Source organism: Lissotriton helveticus, chromosome 10 (assembly GCF_964261635.1).
Source record: "Lissotriton helveticus chromosome 10, aLisHel1.1, whole genome shotgun sequence".
Classification (NCBI taxonomy): Eukaryota; Metazoa; Chordata; class Amphibia; order Caudata; family Salamandridae; genus Lissotriton; species Lissotriton helveticus.
Window position 1 is genome coordinate 808,109,556 of NC_136071.1, and position 16,394 is coordinate 808,125,949.

A 16,394-nucleotide genomic window follows, 5' to 3' on the forward strand; every position below is an offset into this window, starting at 1 on the left:
AACCCTGAGTACTTCCCAAGATCCTAAGCTTACAGGCATGATGTGGAAGCTTGAGGTCTATGAGAAAAGACAAAGAAGAAATAACCTGAGACTGTTCGGTATTCCAGAAGGGGCAGAAGGAGGAAATCCCAGAGAGTATGTAGTTAAACTCCTAAAGGGAGCATTCCCAGAACTTAAAGATTGGGACTGGGAAAAAGAAATACAGAGGATGCACAGATTCCCCCTAACCCTCAAGAAACAACATGCAGATAATACAGCATACCCTCGGGCCATTCTGGTCTACTTTGGGAACTTTTTATCGAGGAAGCACCTTTTCGATCTGGCGTGTCCAATTTTTAAAAAGGAGTTTGAGGGAGTTTTTTTCTTCGCATGACCGGACTTTGCCCACGCCACTGTGGAGCGTAGATGGCGTCTAACACAGAAGTTTGCTTCCTTCCAGAAGCTGCGTGCGGAGGTGTACCTACAAAACCCTGTGAAATTGAATGTGATTTTTAAGGGGCGGACCCGTAGCTTCTTCTAAGAAGATTCAGGCGCAAGAATATCTAGCTGAGTTGCAGGGGAGATCTGAAATATATGTATCTTGAAAAGTAAAAAAGAAATCAATAAGATAAAGGTGACTCACAAACTATTTTTAACCCCTTCCATGCTCATGACGGAACGGTTCCGTCATGAGCGTCGGTTGAGCTGTGCTCATGACGGAACCGTTCCGTCATGAGCCCATAGGCTCATTAGAACCTTCAGCACAGCGCGAAAATTCGCGCCGTGCTGAAGGGGTTAAGATAGTCAAGTAAAAAAAAAAATATAAGACGTTAAAAAAACTGGTGTGTAAGAATCCTGTGACATATTGCGGGTCAGTGGTGGGGGGCTGGGAACCGGGCTTGCCTTGTCAGATGATGTCATTCAGGCAAGGCTTGGTTGCTCATTGGTTGTGAGTGGGAGTGGGGGTTGGGGTAGGAATGGGTCGCCTGGGTGGTGGAGGGGGCCCCCTCTAGGGGGGGTTGGAGAGGCGTGGAAGGGAAGAGTATGGAAATCCTACACTATCAGGGTCAAAAGGGGAAAAAGTCGAGAGACTGGGAGTTGGACACTAGGGAGTGGAAAAGAAATGCTTCTGGGGTACTTCTGGGGTAGTGGTATTATAATGTTGAGGGGAAGGTGTCAAGGATCTTACTCAAAGTAAGACTATGATTGATAACCAGATGATTTGTACTGCCTCTATTAACATCTGCGGCCTAAATGATCCTAAAAAAGAGTTAGAACTTCAATAGGTCTAAACGTTTTGAAGGCAGACATCATCAGCGTACAAGAAATGCATATTCAAGCTACGCAGAGGGATATTTTTTAACTCCTTGGGCTATATGTGGCATCTCACAAGGTGCTCGTTCTGGGGGGGTTGCAGTTCTGGCCTAAGGCAGCTTGCTAAAATGTACTCAAGTAGGATCCGACTACAAAGGAAGATGGGAAGCAGCTGTTTGTCATTCTCCTGGTGGAAGTAAAATGGTGTTGTGCTCTGTATACGGTAGCATTCTTGATGATCCCTCCACTCTCAACCAGATATCTAAAGAGATAATTCATTGTTCCCCACCTATAGCTTTATGGGGAGAGACTTTCATATTAACCTCACAGTCAATTTTGACATAAGGGGGACAAATAATGTATACCAGATGAAAACATAAAGTGTCTCAAACCCTTAAAGGTGTGTGTAAAGATCATGGCCTAGTAGATGTTTGGTGCCAAAAGAATCCAATGGGGCATTGCTACACCTATTTTTCTGCGCTGCATTCCACATATGTTCATATTGATTTTTTTTGTTGTAAAAGTATGTTACTTAAAAAGAAAGAACTACGAGTGTAGCGAGCAGGTTCGACACCAGTTGGCAGTAAGAGTCAGGCAGTGGTATACAAATAGAAAGATAAGAGAAGTTCAAGACCCTGTTCTTGGTGCAGACACAGATGTAAAATAAATCAGAGATGCATTTCAAGTGTTTTACCAAACATTATATACTGAAGAAATCAGGGATTGCCATCGGCAAATTGAAGAGTTTCTTGAAAAGGCGCCTGCAAGCAATTATCCTTGGATGAACCGAAATCTCTAGAAGAAGAGCTAATGTGTTAAGAAATTGTTCTTGAAATTTCCAATCTCCCCTCCTGTAAAGCTGCATGTGAGGATGCAATTCCTTCTGAATTTTGTAAAACATATGCTCCCCAGCTGAAAGGTCAGATGACAACACTATTTAATCAAATATTTAGTGGAACTACCCCTCGAGATTCTTGGTCGGCGGCCAAAATTGTTGTTTTTAAAAAATATTAAGATAAGCCACCTTCAGAATTAGGCTCATATCGGCCAATCACATTGATAAATGGGGACACCAAAATTTACTCTTAAGTTAATAGCAGCACGGCTAACTCAGGTCATCAAAAACCTGGTTGCGAACCAACAGCATGGGTTTATTGCAGGGAGCGATACTACTGCTCACATTCGGAGAGTGGTCTCACTTTTTGATGCCATGGCGAAGTGTCAGGAGACCCTGTGGCCTTGATCTTATAGATGCCGAAAAGGCATTTGACAGGGTCTCCTGACAATTCCTATGGCACACAATGTATGCGAGGGGTATTGGTCCAAGGTTTATTCAAGGAAATAAGGCCTTATATTGCAAGCCTGTTGTAAAGGTCTGTATTTCAGGAGATATGACAGGGCCTGTGATGATTACCCGAGGAACCTGCACAGGGGTGTCCTTGCTCTCCACTCCTGTTTGCGCTGAATATCAGCCTATTTATAAGAAAACATAGCACAAAACGTTGCAATTGCATACAATGTTGCAGTATTGACTCCTAACCCTGAGACTAGCATTAAGGTAATAGAGACGGAAGCGTCTGTTTTGGGGAAAATTTCTGGTTTCTCGTTAAACAAGGAAAATACACAAATTATTTTAATAACCTGATTGCTTTGGTAGACAAAAGAGTAGTGGAAAAAGCAGTATATCTTGGTGTTTGCATCTCTTCTGATTTGGAGGCTATTGTTAATTGAAATCTAGATATTTAGATAAAACTAGAAAAGGGTTAGTAAGGTTAAATAATTTGCATTTTACAATGAATGGTCGTTGTAATCTTATAAAGATGATATTTTATCCTAATTTGTTTTATTTTTTAGAGCAATTCCTTTAGATTTCCCCAATGATTGCCTTAAAGCTATTGATGATGTTTTTTTCTAGATTTATATGGGCTTATTCTAAACCAAGGAGAGCGCTGAGGTATTTATTGCTCCCAAAAGAGAGAGAGGAAGGTGGGCCCTGCCGAATCTTAAATTAAATTATTGAGCCACCATGTTGCAATATAGGAGGATTTTGCTGAGGGAACCAACGTTAGAGGTTTCCCCACAGCCTACCCCTACCATATTTGAACTATTGATAGGAAAAGAGGCTTGGGGGTGTCTTTGGAGACAAGTAGAATATAGCTTCAACAAAAAAGTATGGCTTAAGTGTCTTTTGGGCACGTTTAAGGTCTGGACCGCTCTACGGAAATTGTTGAGGCTGGGGAGATTGAATTTTTATAACTAGATTCAGAATAATTGAAACCTACCGGAAATCGTTAACGATGGCTATATGAAAATCTGGTCCTTGGCAGGGAGAGTAAAATTAGGTACTTTTAATTCACCTTCTAGCTTTGTCTCGTTTGATAAACTTAAGGCAGAGTTTGGCATTAATAACGAGGAGTTTTTTAAGTACCTACAAATTAGCGATTATTTACAGCGTAAAGCAAGCAGGCCCAACCGTTTTGATAAAAAGGTTTTGGTCGAAATGTTAATCACTTAGAATCATACTTGGATTGGGACAATCTATCAGCTTTTAAATAATGGAATGAAGGATGATCTTGATAAAGTGGTTTTTAGCAGGCAGGAGAAGATTGCGATTTCGTAAAATGAATTTAGAAAGGCCATTAGCTTATCTCAAACTGTTTTAATGTCAGCCAGTTTACAAGTACAGTTTTTTAAAACCTGGTTTATGTTATACTATACACCCGCGAGAATTGCAAAATGGGTCTTCAGCCAGGGAATCAACTATCCCCGATGTGCCACTGCTTGCGCTGATATTGTCAATATATTTGAAACTTGTTCTTCTTTAAACCCCGTTTAGATTGAAATTCAAATTTTTTCTTCACAGTAAATTAGGTATAAAAGTTTTATTGACTCCCCAAACTAATTTTGCTAGGAGTAGGTGAAGAGGAACGGGCGCCGGATAAAGATTATTTTCTTGCTGTTACAATGGGGATTTTTAGACTTGTAATCGCTACATCTTGGCTCGACCCGCAGCCTTCTCTGTTTCAACACTGATTGGCCCGCCTATTAGCTGTTTCCAAATTGGAAAAGGCGATATATCTTAGAGAAAGCTGCAGAGCAAGGAAAAAAGAGCATTTTGTATGGGCGCCATTATCTAGATTGGAAAATTGATGTTGTATGTAGATACAGTATTCATTTTTGGCCAGAGCTCCTTTGCTCTCTTTCATTTTGCACATTGCACTTTAGGAACTGTCTAATTCTTACATGTGTTTTATCTGGATTGGCTCTATGATGTTTTTATGGCTCCCAGATTAGTTGTAGGAAGTCTTTAGATAATTGCCTTAGCCCAGTGTTTCATCTGTATTATCACACTGATGATTATTATTCATATTGCTCCTCTGTCTCTATTTAGTCCCTGATCAAGGGGAGGGGTGGGAGTGTCTTTTGTGTCGTTGGTGTCTTTTGTCTTTTGTGTATTGTATTTGTGGAAAATGTGCAATAAAGATTTTTTTTTTCAAAAGAAAGAGTAAGATGCCATTAATTATTGTTTTTGTGCAGGAAAGTGTCCCCTCCTGCACAAAAACAATAATCTCCGCTGGGCGGGCACCCTTGCAAAATGACAAAAGGGTACCTGTGCTGGCGCATGGCTGCTAATTGTGTACCAGCGCAGGGGAAAGCACAGGGATTGTTAATACAACGCATTCCTGTGGTTTGAAAATGACGCAGCATAGCACAGCTAAATGACTTGCAGTGTTTTGTCACCTTCTTGTAGATGAGGCCCTAAATACTTAAGGCCTCATCTACAAAAAAGTGACACACCAGCAGCACAATGGGCTTGTAAATAAGCCCCCCAATTGGTAGGTGCCTCGCAGGAGCCCACAGAAGTGCAATTCAGAAGAGATTTGCTGGTTGGCCAGAGGGATCCGCTTAACGGAGGATCAAAGTGTATTACACTTGCCCTCCTGGCCTGTGAATGCACGACAAAATGGCAGAAGTCTCAGCCCTCCTATGGATGGTTGTATTTATCAACATTTCACACAACAAAATGCAACAAGACACCTTGCTGTGCTGCGGTGCATGAAAGGTAGAGGTCAGGATGTGTCATATCTGTCATTCTATGGTGCATTCCTGGTTTCTGTCTGCACTGACGCACAATCTTCTGCCGAGCACCAACACAGGCAGCGTTGTTTTTTCACAGATAGGCCAACTTCTGAGGCTTTTTCCTCATTCTACCAGTGCTGCAAAATGTAGCACACTTATAAAGAAGAAAAAACGAAGAGAAATAAAGATATTTCTCCTTGTTATGCCCCGCTGGGGAGGCGTAGCATTCTGACGCGGATGTATTAGGTAATCACGCATGCTTTTACAATCAATCAATCATTTGTAAAGCGCACTACATACCCTTGAGGTTCTCAAGGTGCTGGGAGGGGGGGGGGCGCTACTGATCGAACAGCCAGGTCTTGAGTATCCTCCTGAAGGTCAGCAGGTCTTAGGTCTTCGTAGGCTTAGTGGGAGGGTGTTCCATGTCTTGGCGGCGAGGTAGGAGAAGGATCTCCTACCGGTGGTTGTTCTTCGGATGCACGGTACAATGGGGAGTGAGAGGTCGGCGGTGCATAGCTGGCGGTTGGGGATGTAGATGGAGAGCCATCTGTTGAGGTAGGCTGGGCCGGTCTTGTGGAGTGCTCTGTGTGTGTGGATGAGGAGCTTGAAGGATATCCTCTTGTTGACGGGGAGCCTGTGCAGGTTTCTTAAGTGGGGGGTGATGTGGCTGTGTCATGGAACGTCGAGGATCAGTCGTGCCAAAGCGTTTTGGATGCATTGTAGTCGTTTGATGAGCTTGGTTGGGGCTCCCGCGTAGAGGGCGTTTCTGTAGTCGAGTCCGCTACTGACGAGCGCCTGGGTGACTATCTTCCTGGTTGTATGGCATTACACTGCGGGCTTTTACACCACGTGCCATTACAACGCTGTTTTTACAACGCAAGTCGTTACAACGACTTGCGATGTAAGGGCTGGATAGTGGAATAGTTTAATTTTCTATTCCAACTCCAGCCCACGTTACAGTAGGGAAGGTGTTGGAATAGAAAATTAAACTATTCCCTATCCAACAGCGCCCTCCAGCGCAAGTCGTTGTAACGACTTGCGTTGTAAAGGCAGCGTTGTAATAGCAGCGCGGGGTAATGCCTGCGTTGTTATGGCTGTTTCCTGTCTTTCTTGTATCTGGTGGGATCCATCTGTAGATTTTGCGGTGGTTGTTGAAGCAGGAGGAGGAGACAGCGTTGACTTGCTTGGTCATTGAGAGTGTTGAGTTGTGGATGATTCCCAGGTGGCGTGCGTGGTCGGTGGTTGTTGGGGCTGCCCCCTGTGCCGTCGGCCACGAGGAGTCGTCCTAGGCTGAAGGGTTGGAGCCGAGGATGAGGACCTCCGTCTTGTCCGATTTCAGCTTCAGATGGCTGATCTTCATCCAGTCGGCGACGGCCTTCATTCCTTTATGGAGTTTGGCTTTGGAGGTGATGGGTTCCTTGGTGAGGGAGAGAAATTTTTGAGTGTCGTCGGCGTAGGAGATTATGTTGAGGTTGTGCTGTCGGGAGACGTGTGTGAGCGGGCCATGTAACTGTTGAACAGTGTCGGGCTGAGGGAGAATCCCAGGGTACGCCGCAGATGATCTCAGAGGCTTTGGAACGGAATCGGGGAGGCGGACACTCTGGGTTCTGCCAGAGAGGAAGGCGTGGTCCATTCCAGAGCCTTGTCTCGGATCCCTGCGGCGTGGAGGCGTGCGTGTAGAGTGCAGTGGCAGACGGTGTCGAAGGCGCCGGAGAGGTCTAGGAGGATGAGTGCTGCGCTTTCACCATGGTCCAGCAGGCTCCTGATGTCGTCTGTGGCGGCGATGAGGGCAGTCTCGGTCCTGTGGTTGCTGCGGAACCCTGACTGGGAAGGGTCCAGGATTCTGTTTTCTTCGAGGTATCGGGTTAGTTGTCTGTTGACGGTTTTCTCGATGACCTTGGCCGGGAAGGGGAGCAGAGAGATGGGCCGGAAGTTCTTGAGGTCTGCATGCCTTTACAATGCGGGCAATTCAACAAACGCATTCTTACCATGCAAGTTGTTACAACGACTTGCCTTAGGGAAGCACTGGACTTTGGAATTGTATATTTTACTACTCCAACTCCAGTTTGTGCAACAGTAGAGAAGGTGTTGGATTTAAAATCCTAAAGCAAGTAGATGTAACAACCTGCGTTGTAATGGAACACGAGGTAACAACGCGTTTGTTATAGTGCCTGCATGTAATGGCACTATGTAGTTCTGTCTGCGTTGTAAACGCTGTTTCCCTTCTGACGCATTCCCAGATCTACCAGTATTGGTAAATCTGTGCATTCTTCAGAATCCATGGGTGGATGCCTCCATGGGGCAGAGTAACGCAAGGCAGCTACTTGCACTGCCTTGCGTTACTCCAGATTTACCAAGGCACGCAGGGCCATGCAAGGTGGTCTTGCGTGGATTGGTAAATCTTATCTAGGTTTTGCATCACTCAGTGCATTACCTTGCACATGCAAGGGTGATCAAAACATTAATAAATATGCCCTCTAGTGTGTTGATGAGGGATTTGGGAGTAGAAAAGCACAGAGAAAATCAGACAAACTTGCAACTGAGGGAGGACTGCTATGCCACAACTGGTGCCCTCCTGGGATGTCCCTGCAGGAGTCTCATTTGGCAGCTTTGATGACTGGAGAGCTGAACTGCGCAGCCAGAGGGGAAGGAGACCTGCTGTGACGCACCATAGCCTTTCCATGACTTGAGCTATTTTAATAATGCATTTATTTCTTTTTTGCACTGCACTCTTCTAATTGGAAATATCCCTAAAGGCCAAACGCAAGCTCTAACCTTACTCCACATTTTCTCTGTTCTCTTTGAAACTATCTAATAGAGGACACAACTCACTCAGTGTCCCTCTATGAATAATGAGGACAGAGGAGAGTTTGGTTGGAACCCCAGATGATGACAATGGTCACTTCGGTGAATGATGGAATTCCAACAATCCTGAATGGGTCTTTTCCTTTTCTCTTTACAAGCTTTTGTACGCTCGCTTGATCCTCGTTGGTCACTCACAGCCTGAGAGCATTTTTTGGTGCACTTTGTTCTAGCAATTTATCTAGATTGGCATCTAGTTTTTACAGACCACGGTTTATACGTTTTATTTTGTGATTAATAGAATAGTGGGGTTTAATCCGCATTGAGTCTATAAAATTCCCTCACATCCTATAAAGTGTGTTTTTGTTGGAGAACAGAACTCAAACACCAGGGGCTAATCTTGTTTCACTAGTCTTCAAGAACTGTACATTCAACTAGATAAATGAATGTACTCACCCAAAGTATATGTCAAAGTGTGCCATACAGAATACCTAACTCTCACCTTCTCAGACCACAACCTCTTACTTCGAAGGATAGACTGGAACTGAGGGAAAGCCACCTCACCTAACTGGAAACTAAATCCATGGTTATTGGAGGACCATACATTTTAAGCAAGATTTGAGACAAGATATGCAGAGTAATGTCCTGGACAATAGAAACATGGCCTCTTCCCTCCATGTAGAGTAGGGGGCCTTTAAGACTCTAGACAGAGACCCAACATTGCAGCAGTAATAGGGTTCCCCCTAACGCTACTTGAGGAGGTAATCAAACAAAAAAAAATGGGGAGACAACTAGAGATAGATAGACCCAAGGGACCGGACACGCAAACCTCCCTTAAGGAGGCCAGAGAGAACTAGCACAAGTCATGGAAAGGCTATGGTGTGTTGATCATAGGGAATATGTTACATGAACCCATGATGAGAATGACAAACCAGGCAGGCTAGTAGCCTGGCCGGCAAATCCCACAAAAGGGGCTCACCAATATTGGGCATACAAATATTACAAGGGAAAGTGGTGAACACATTGGATAAGATTAATGAGATCTGCTTACATTACTATAAGAGGGTATATGAGTCCCCAGGAGGAGACAGGCTACAGATCAATAATATATTGAGAATGCTTCTCTACAAACTGTCACACTACAGGAGAATAATATCCTGGGAGCAGATATCACTACCAAAGGGGTTAAGGTGTAATCAGAAGTATGGCCAAAGTTACTGGGGTCGCCGGTTTGCCTTGCTAAGCTTTAGAGCCAAACAAAATAAAAAATGACCACTGAAGAAGCAATAATTGATCCTTTTTTTTGTTTCAAGAATATTTATTGGTTGTTTCTAAATAAGCATTATATATAATACTTCAAATGAAAGGTCATAAGGAATAGACATACAAAAATAAATGAAAACGTCAAAACAATCAAATGCATTGAGTAATCAGGCTACTGCGACAGTATAACACATTTTTATATATTTCATCTTGTATTCTGTTGGGTGGCCAATTGATGTAATGTCAACTGATGAAAATCAATAAAGCTGCGACCAGCGCCAGACACGCTGCTCAACTGCCCACAGGCATTACAACATCATGTGACTTTTTAAAAACATTTAACACCGGTACAAAATGTGAATGAGGCTTGGTACCTTGGAAAGTCAAAGGCCCCCTAACATGCCTAAAATGCAGAATGTTATTTAACTTCATAGACACCAGCCCCACGCCCACAGATACTAGACCCAAAGCATTGAGCCACTCACTACTAAAGGGGGGACTCATCAATGCACGTTCACTTTGTAAACATTCCCTAGACATTAAAGAGTTGATTGTTGACCTACAACTCAACTTCCTTTTTATCACCGAAACATGGCTTAAGGAATGGTGTAGCCCGGATATCGCCCTGACACCCTCCCCCCCCCCCAGCTACACCATCTGCAGACGAGACAGAGACGAAACTAGAGGAGGGGAAGTGGCCTTTATCTATTACAACTCACTGAAATGCACAAACTTTGACCTCTCCTCCCTGAAAGGGGCAGAAGGCCTGGGTTTCTGCTTCAAACTCAATGCCTCATCCTCCTTCACAGGAGGTTTGATCTACCGCCGGCCTGGTCCTAGCCTTGAATTTTTGGAATAACTACGAGATACACTAGGTCACCTTACGCTTAGGTATGCTAACTTTACCCTCTTAGGAGATTTCAATCTACACCTAGAATGCCGGAAAGAACCATAAATAGACAGCTTTCTAGAAATCTTAGAGACTTGTGGAATCCACCAACTGGTCTCAGCACCTACTCACCAGGCAGGTCACACGTTAGTCAGCGTTTGCTTTAACTCCACCTCATTAACTGTTAGCACCGCAATCAATCAAGTCCGCTCAGATCATAGGTTAATCCCCTTCAACCTTGAGATTTCAGTTGACACACTCCCTCTTAAGCAAATACCTCCACCACTGCCAAGTCGCAAATGGATCAAACTGATAGTAAATGCAAAGCTCCCACATCTGGCAAGTGCATCCACTCCAATTCTATCAGGAGACATACTGGAAGGCACTTAACTCTTCCATACATGGATGACTTCGATGGAACTCTCTCCCCCAGAAATTGAAGGATGTGACTCATCTCTTAGCATTCAGGAAGGCACTGAAGACATGGTTGTTTAACCTCTAACCATTTGGCAAGATTGCACAATGTCTGTCTGTTTTCAGGAGCTAGCGCCTTCACAACTTCGGGTAATTGGCTAGCGCTTTATAAATCTCACTATCATTTCATTCAATTTCAATTAGCAATGAGCTAGCCACATTAGACCTACCGACAAATAAGCCAAAATCTAAAATTTGAGAGCCCTGGTATACGCCCACACTAGCTGAGCTCCACCTCCAGTGCAAACAATTGGAATGGAAATGGTGGAGAGCATACACCTCAGAAGACCTAAACCTCTTCAAATCAAGTAGAAAAAATATCACATGTACATTAAATTGGCAATCAATCAATCAATCAAGAATTTTATATAGCGCGCTACTCACCCGGAGGGTCTCAAGGCGTTTGGGGGACGAGGGTCTGCTACTGCTCGAACAGCCAGGTCTTGAGTTGCTTCCTGAAGGAGAGGTGATCTTGGGTCTGACGGAGGTGGATGGGGAGGGAGTTCCATGTCTTGGCCGCCAGGTAGGAGAAGGATCTTCCTCCCCTGGTGGCTCTTCGGATGCGTGGAACAGCGGCAAGGGCGTGGCTGGTCGAACGGAGCTGGCGGGTGGGAGTGTAGAAGGTCAGGCGGTTGTTGAGGTACCTGGGGCCCAGGTCGTGGAAGGCCTTGTGTGCGTGGGTGAGGAGTCGGAACGTGATTCTCTTGTTGACGGGGAGCCAGTGCAGGTCTCTTAGGTGTCCTGAGATGTGGCGGTGACGGGGGATGTCCAGGATGAGTCGTGCGGAGGCGTTCTGGATGTGTTGGAGTCTCTTCTGTAGTTTGGCTGTGGTTCCGGTGTAGAGGGTGTTTCTGTAGTCCAGTCGGCTGGTGACGAGTGCCTGTGTGACCGTCTTCCTGGTTTCGGTGGGGATCGATCGGAAGATCTTCCGGAGCATGCGTAGGATGTTGAAGCACGAGGACGAGACGGCGTTGACTTGTCTGGTCATCGAGAGGGAGGAGTCCAGGATGAAGCCCAGGTTGCGTGCGTGGTCCGTTGGTTTGGGTGCGCTGCCCAGGGCAGGGGGCCACCAGGAATCGTCCCAGGCGGAGGAAGATGGTCCCAGGATGAGGACTTCCGTCTTGTCTGAGTTGAGTTTTAAACGGCTGTTCTTCATCCACTCGGCTACTTCTTTCATCCCTTCGTGTAGGTTGGTTCTGGCGGTGGCTGGGTCGTTGGTGAGGGAGAGGATCAGCTAAGTGTCGTCGGCGTAGGAGATGATGTTGAGGTTGCGTTGGCGTGCGATGGCCGCGAGGGGGCTCATGTAGATGTTGAAGAGGGTGGGGCTGAGTGATGATCCTTGTGGTACGGCGCAGATGACTTCGGTGGCCTCGGATCTGAACGGGGGCAAAAAAAGTCCTTCTCAAAAGAAATACTGGATGCCAGCCATGACCATAAAACGATTTTCACAATCGTAAAGTCCTTCCCGACCCTAAATTGTCAGGTAGGGAAATACCCCCATCACAGACATAATGCAACCAGATGTCTGTCTTCTTTGAGGAAAATATTCTCAATATACAAAAAGATTTTAACGTCACACACATTCAGCCTTCAGACTTAGAGCCTGACCCCACCCACACAGGGCCTCTCCTACCTGTATTTGAAAAAAGCTCACTTGAGCAGACACAAGAAGCAATAACCACCTGCAAATCTGCCCCTCCCTTGGACGCATGTCCATCTGCGGTCCTTCATAAGATCATTGATATTGTCAATCCTGTAATTAACAATATAGTAAACTTTTCGCTGGCCACAGGTATAGTCACTGCGGAATGGAAACTGGCAATAATCAAACCACTTACAAAAAAACAGAACATGGATCCATCCATACTTTCAAACCTCCGCCCGATATCGTTATTACCCATTCTAGCCAAATTCACAGAAAGGCTGGTTAACAGACAACTAACCAATTTCTTTGAGAACGCCAAGACACTAAACCCCCACCAATCCGGCTTCCGCCCTAAACACTCAACTGAATCCGCTCTACTAGAAATAGTTGACACATTGAAATTAATTCTAGATAAAGGTAAAAAGTGGGTGCTGATTCTTTTAGACCTGCCAGCCGCATTTGACACATTTTCACATGGCATTATCCTCACCCGGATGCAAAATAGCGGCATTTCCAACAGAGCATTAGCCTGGATAAAATCCTTTCTCATCAACCGCAAACAAGCAGTGGCCCTAGGAACTTTTCTTTCAACAGACGCACTCTATAAATAACAAAATCAAATCAAAATCAAGAAAGCATTGGCAGTGGTGAAGCATCAGCATATAACTTGCGTTGACAGTGCCACCATTTGCAACAACTCTGATTGTTGCTGGTGAGAGGTGGCTTGTGTGTTTGTGGTATGCCTGTGTGAGAGAGAAGGGTGAGCAGTGTGGCTGTGGGAGCCAATGATAAACAGTGGAGTGGTTTTTGAGTGCAAATTGAGTAAATGGAGGTATAGAATGAGGGTCAGCATAGAGTTTTTGTGAATTCAAGGTAAGTCGTCTGACTAAGTACATGGTAAAAGGTATAACTGTGTCTTTGCAGATTCAGTTATTTGGCTGTCTGAGTGCAGAGTGTAGGTGTACGTATGCGCTTGTGTGTCTACCTATTGTGAGTGTGCCTGTGTGACTGCACAATGAGACGTGTGCCTGTGTCAGTGCAGAGGGATGTGCCTATGTTGCGGGTGCACAGTGAGGCTCGGTCAATTGTACAGGGCTAGGGGTGTATGCAAGTATGAATGCAGAGTGAGCATTGTGTTTTGTGGGCTCTGGTTAAGTTTTCTGACTGACTATAGGTCGAAAGTTGTGCTAGTGTCAGAGCAACAGTGTGAGTGGAGGGGGCAGGGTGTGCCTGGGTGAATGCAGAGAGAGGATTGTGCCTGTAGAGTGAGGCTACATTTGTTGCCTCTACCAATGCTCCTCTGAACACATTGTCGCGGTATCATGCTCTCAGACAGAATGGTAAATTGTTGAAAATAGATTGAGGTTTTGCAAAGGAAATAATTTAGATAACAAAAATATTTAATGATGCACTAAAGTATAGTGACACAGTGAAAATGTATTATTCTTGGTGAAGAAACTAAGCACGGAATTTAGAAAAAAATATACCTGGTGGAGATCAGACGTGAACAGCTCAACAAAGTGATGCTAAAACAAAGCTGGATGATTTATACAAAGCTCTAGTATGCTACAATAGACTAAATTAACTCGTTTCCTATTGGTAGTGAGAAGCCCGCAGGCCAATTTTAATCGAAGGGTAGTGATGGCATAGCCCCTTGGAAGTCCCCCCGTCTCCGCACACACCCCAAGGAAGGGACACCCGGTGAGATGGACAACAGACCATCGAAAATGTGCAGCTCTGTTGCATGTAAATTGTAGTTTACGAGTAATTACTGAAACACAGGACCATATTATCAAGAAAGAGCGATACATTATCGCCGCTTTTATCGGCAGGAAACTGCCGCTAAAGCGGCGATAATGGGCTTGATAATACGCCCTGAAGAATTCCCATAGAAGCCCAGGTCAACACCAGAACCTGGGCATCTATGGGAATTCACAAGGGCATATTATCAAGCCCATTATCGCTGCTTTAGCGGCAGTTTCCTGCCGATAAAAGCGGCGATAATTTATAGCCCTTTCTTGATAATATGGCCCGTGGTTTTCTAGAAGAAAGTGTATAATAGGTTCAGTAAGCTTTTTGTGCAAATAAATTCAACTTACAAATGTCATCAACTTACAAGTCAAGGTATTCACCAAAGGTGACCTATACTTCTAAATTCATTTACTCCTCCACAATATTACACCACAATGAAAGTGGGTGTTTCAAGGAGGTAAAATTGGCAAAATACACAAATTTGATAGTTTGTGTTTATATTGATAAACGTTTCTCCACCTCATTGCTTCTGACTAGTACAGGAGTAAAGTCATTTGCTGTGCGGACAGGGAGGTAATGCCCACTAGGTTGATGGAGGTGGAAAGGAAAACATTTTTCAAGTGGATAACAAGAAAATAGAAAGGAATGAAAAAAATGCCTTTGCACAAACGTGATGAGATTTCCCCATGCACAAGTATGCATTTTGTAAAGTTGCACAGGCGGAAAAGCCACCAAATAGTCACAATTTCTGACTCACAAATGTTTTCCCAAGAATACTTACGGAAATCTGCGTCTGCAGCAGAGCTCCTGGTGCACTTCTGGAGGACACTGTTAATATTAAAAAAAAAGCACCCACTCGAAAGTTTACCCCTAGGGTTGCAGCTTTGCAATGAACTCCTTTAAATTGGTCCCTGTTTTCCAGGAGCCTGATCAGATCACTACTATTACCCCCTACATAATCCATCCTGTAAAAGTGAACGTCATAGCGTAGAGCACACTTCATGGTACACAAGGCTCACTTTATCATTTGCCTGGAGTTCCAGCAACAGACTGGAGCAACTTTATCCATTTCATATATTATACAAGAGTACAAAATACAAAATTGTGTGGTTTTGCTCATTGTTTTTCTTAATGAAATGTTGATAAATAGTAGTGGTTTTGATAAAGAAAACTTACCTTAAACAAGACAGTACTGAAAACAATGTGGTCAGAATGTAGGAGGTGCTGAGGAAAGGAGCCATTTGCTCGACATGCCCTTCAGTTTCTCGTTGGTGGGATATCGATGTGAAGTAGGACACCTGTGACAACACGAACTGTGTTAAAATGACTTGTTATTTCGAACCTTCTGGTGAAACACTCGAATTGTGGTTAGGAGTTTCACAACTATATTTAGTGTAATCATGAAGATCTGCAACAAAACACTCTGTAGATTAACATAAAATCCATTCTTATGCAAAAACATGCAACAACTGATTACACAGAAACCATGATTGGGGTTCTCCAGCGAGAAACTCGTGAGCTCCTGGTAGCTTCCCACCTACCTAAAAGTAGATCTCCTTGGTGCAGCTCAGTCTACTAAAGTATACGTTTTTGCTTGATTGAATTAATATATACATATCAAAAATTAAAAGTATATTTTGAAGACGAAAATGTGTGTATTTTCAGATCTCATTACTGATGTCTGTATAAAACGGGTTGGTTTTCCAGAATATATTTACAGCTGAGAATTCAGCGATAAATAATAGAGCATAGGGGACCGGGGCCAGGCCAGAGCTCCTAAGGCCCGGATGCGCAGGGGAGGCATCTTTTACTATTACCTTGGCACTAGGGTCTTGCAGCAACAACTGCTATTTATTGTCAATATAGATGCATTCCACATTGGCAAAAAATGTTTACATCACAGTTGCCAACCATGCCTGTGTGAAATGCATTATTTGCCGAAAACTGTTGAGGGAAAATAGGTATTATCTAGGCCTTGAGAAAGATTGCATAAAGCATTAGCCCACGATTTGCACTAGAAATCTGGGGTGATATCATTAGCAGTATGCAATATCTCAGAGCAGAGCTGAGTGCCGTTTTTAAAAATATTTTGCAAACATTTAGGGCATGATTACAATCTCGATTGGAGTTGCCTCTGACTGACACAATTTTGTTGGAGGAACTGCCCAACCATAGGTCGGCAGATCTGCACACTGA

General features: G+C 44.2%; 1 protein-coding gene across 1 annotated transcript in view; it reads right to left on the reverse strand.

Annotated features, from left to right (window-relative positions):
* Positions 1-16,394, reverse strand: part of LOC144784113 (patched domain-containing protein 3-like) — a 160,679-nt gene that overhangs the window by 114,633 nt on the left and 29,652 nt on the right. Inside the window, exon 2 of the mRNA XM_078662794.1 lies at positions 15,375-15,496. Within this exon, the coding sequence (XP_078518920.1) occupies positions 15,375-15,496 (122 nt within the window). The remainder of the gene's footprint in view (positions 1-15,374; positions 15,497-16,394) is intronic.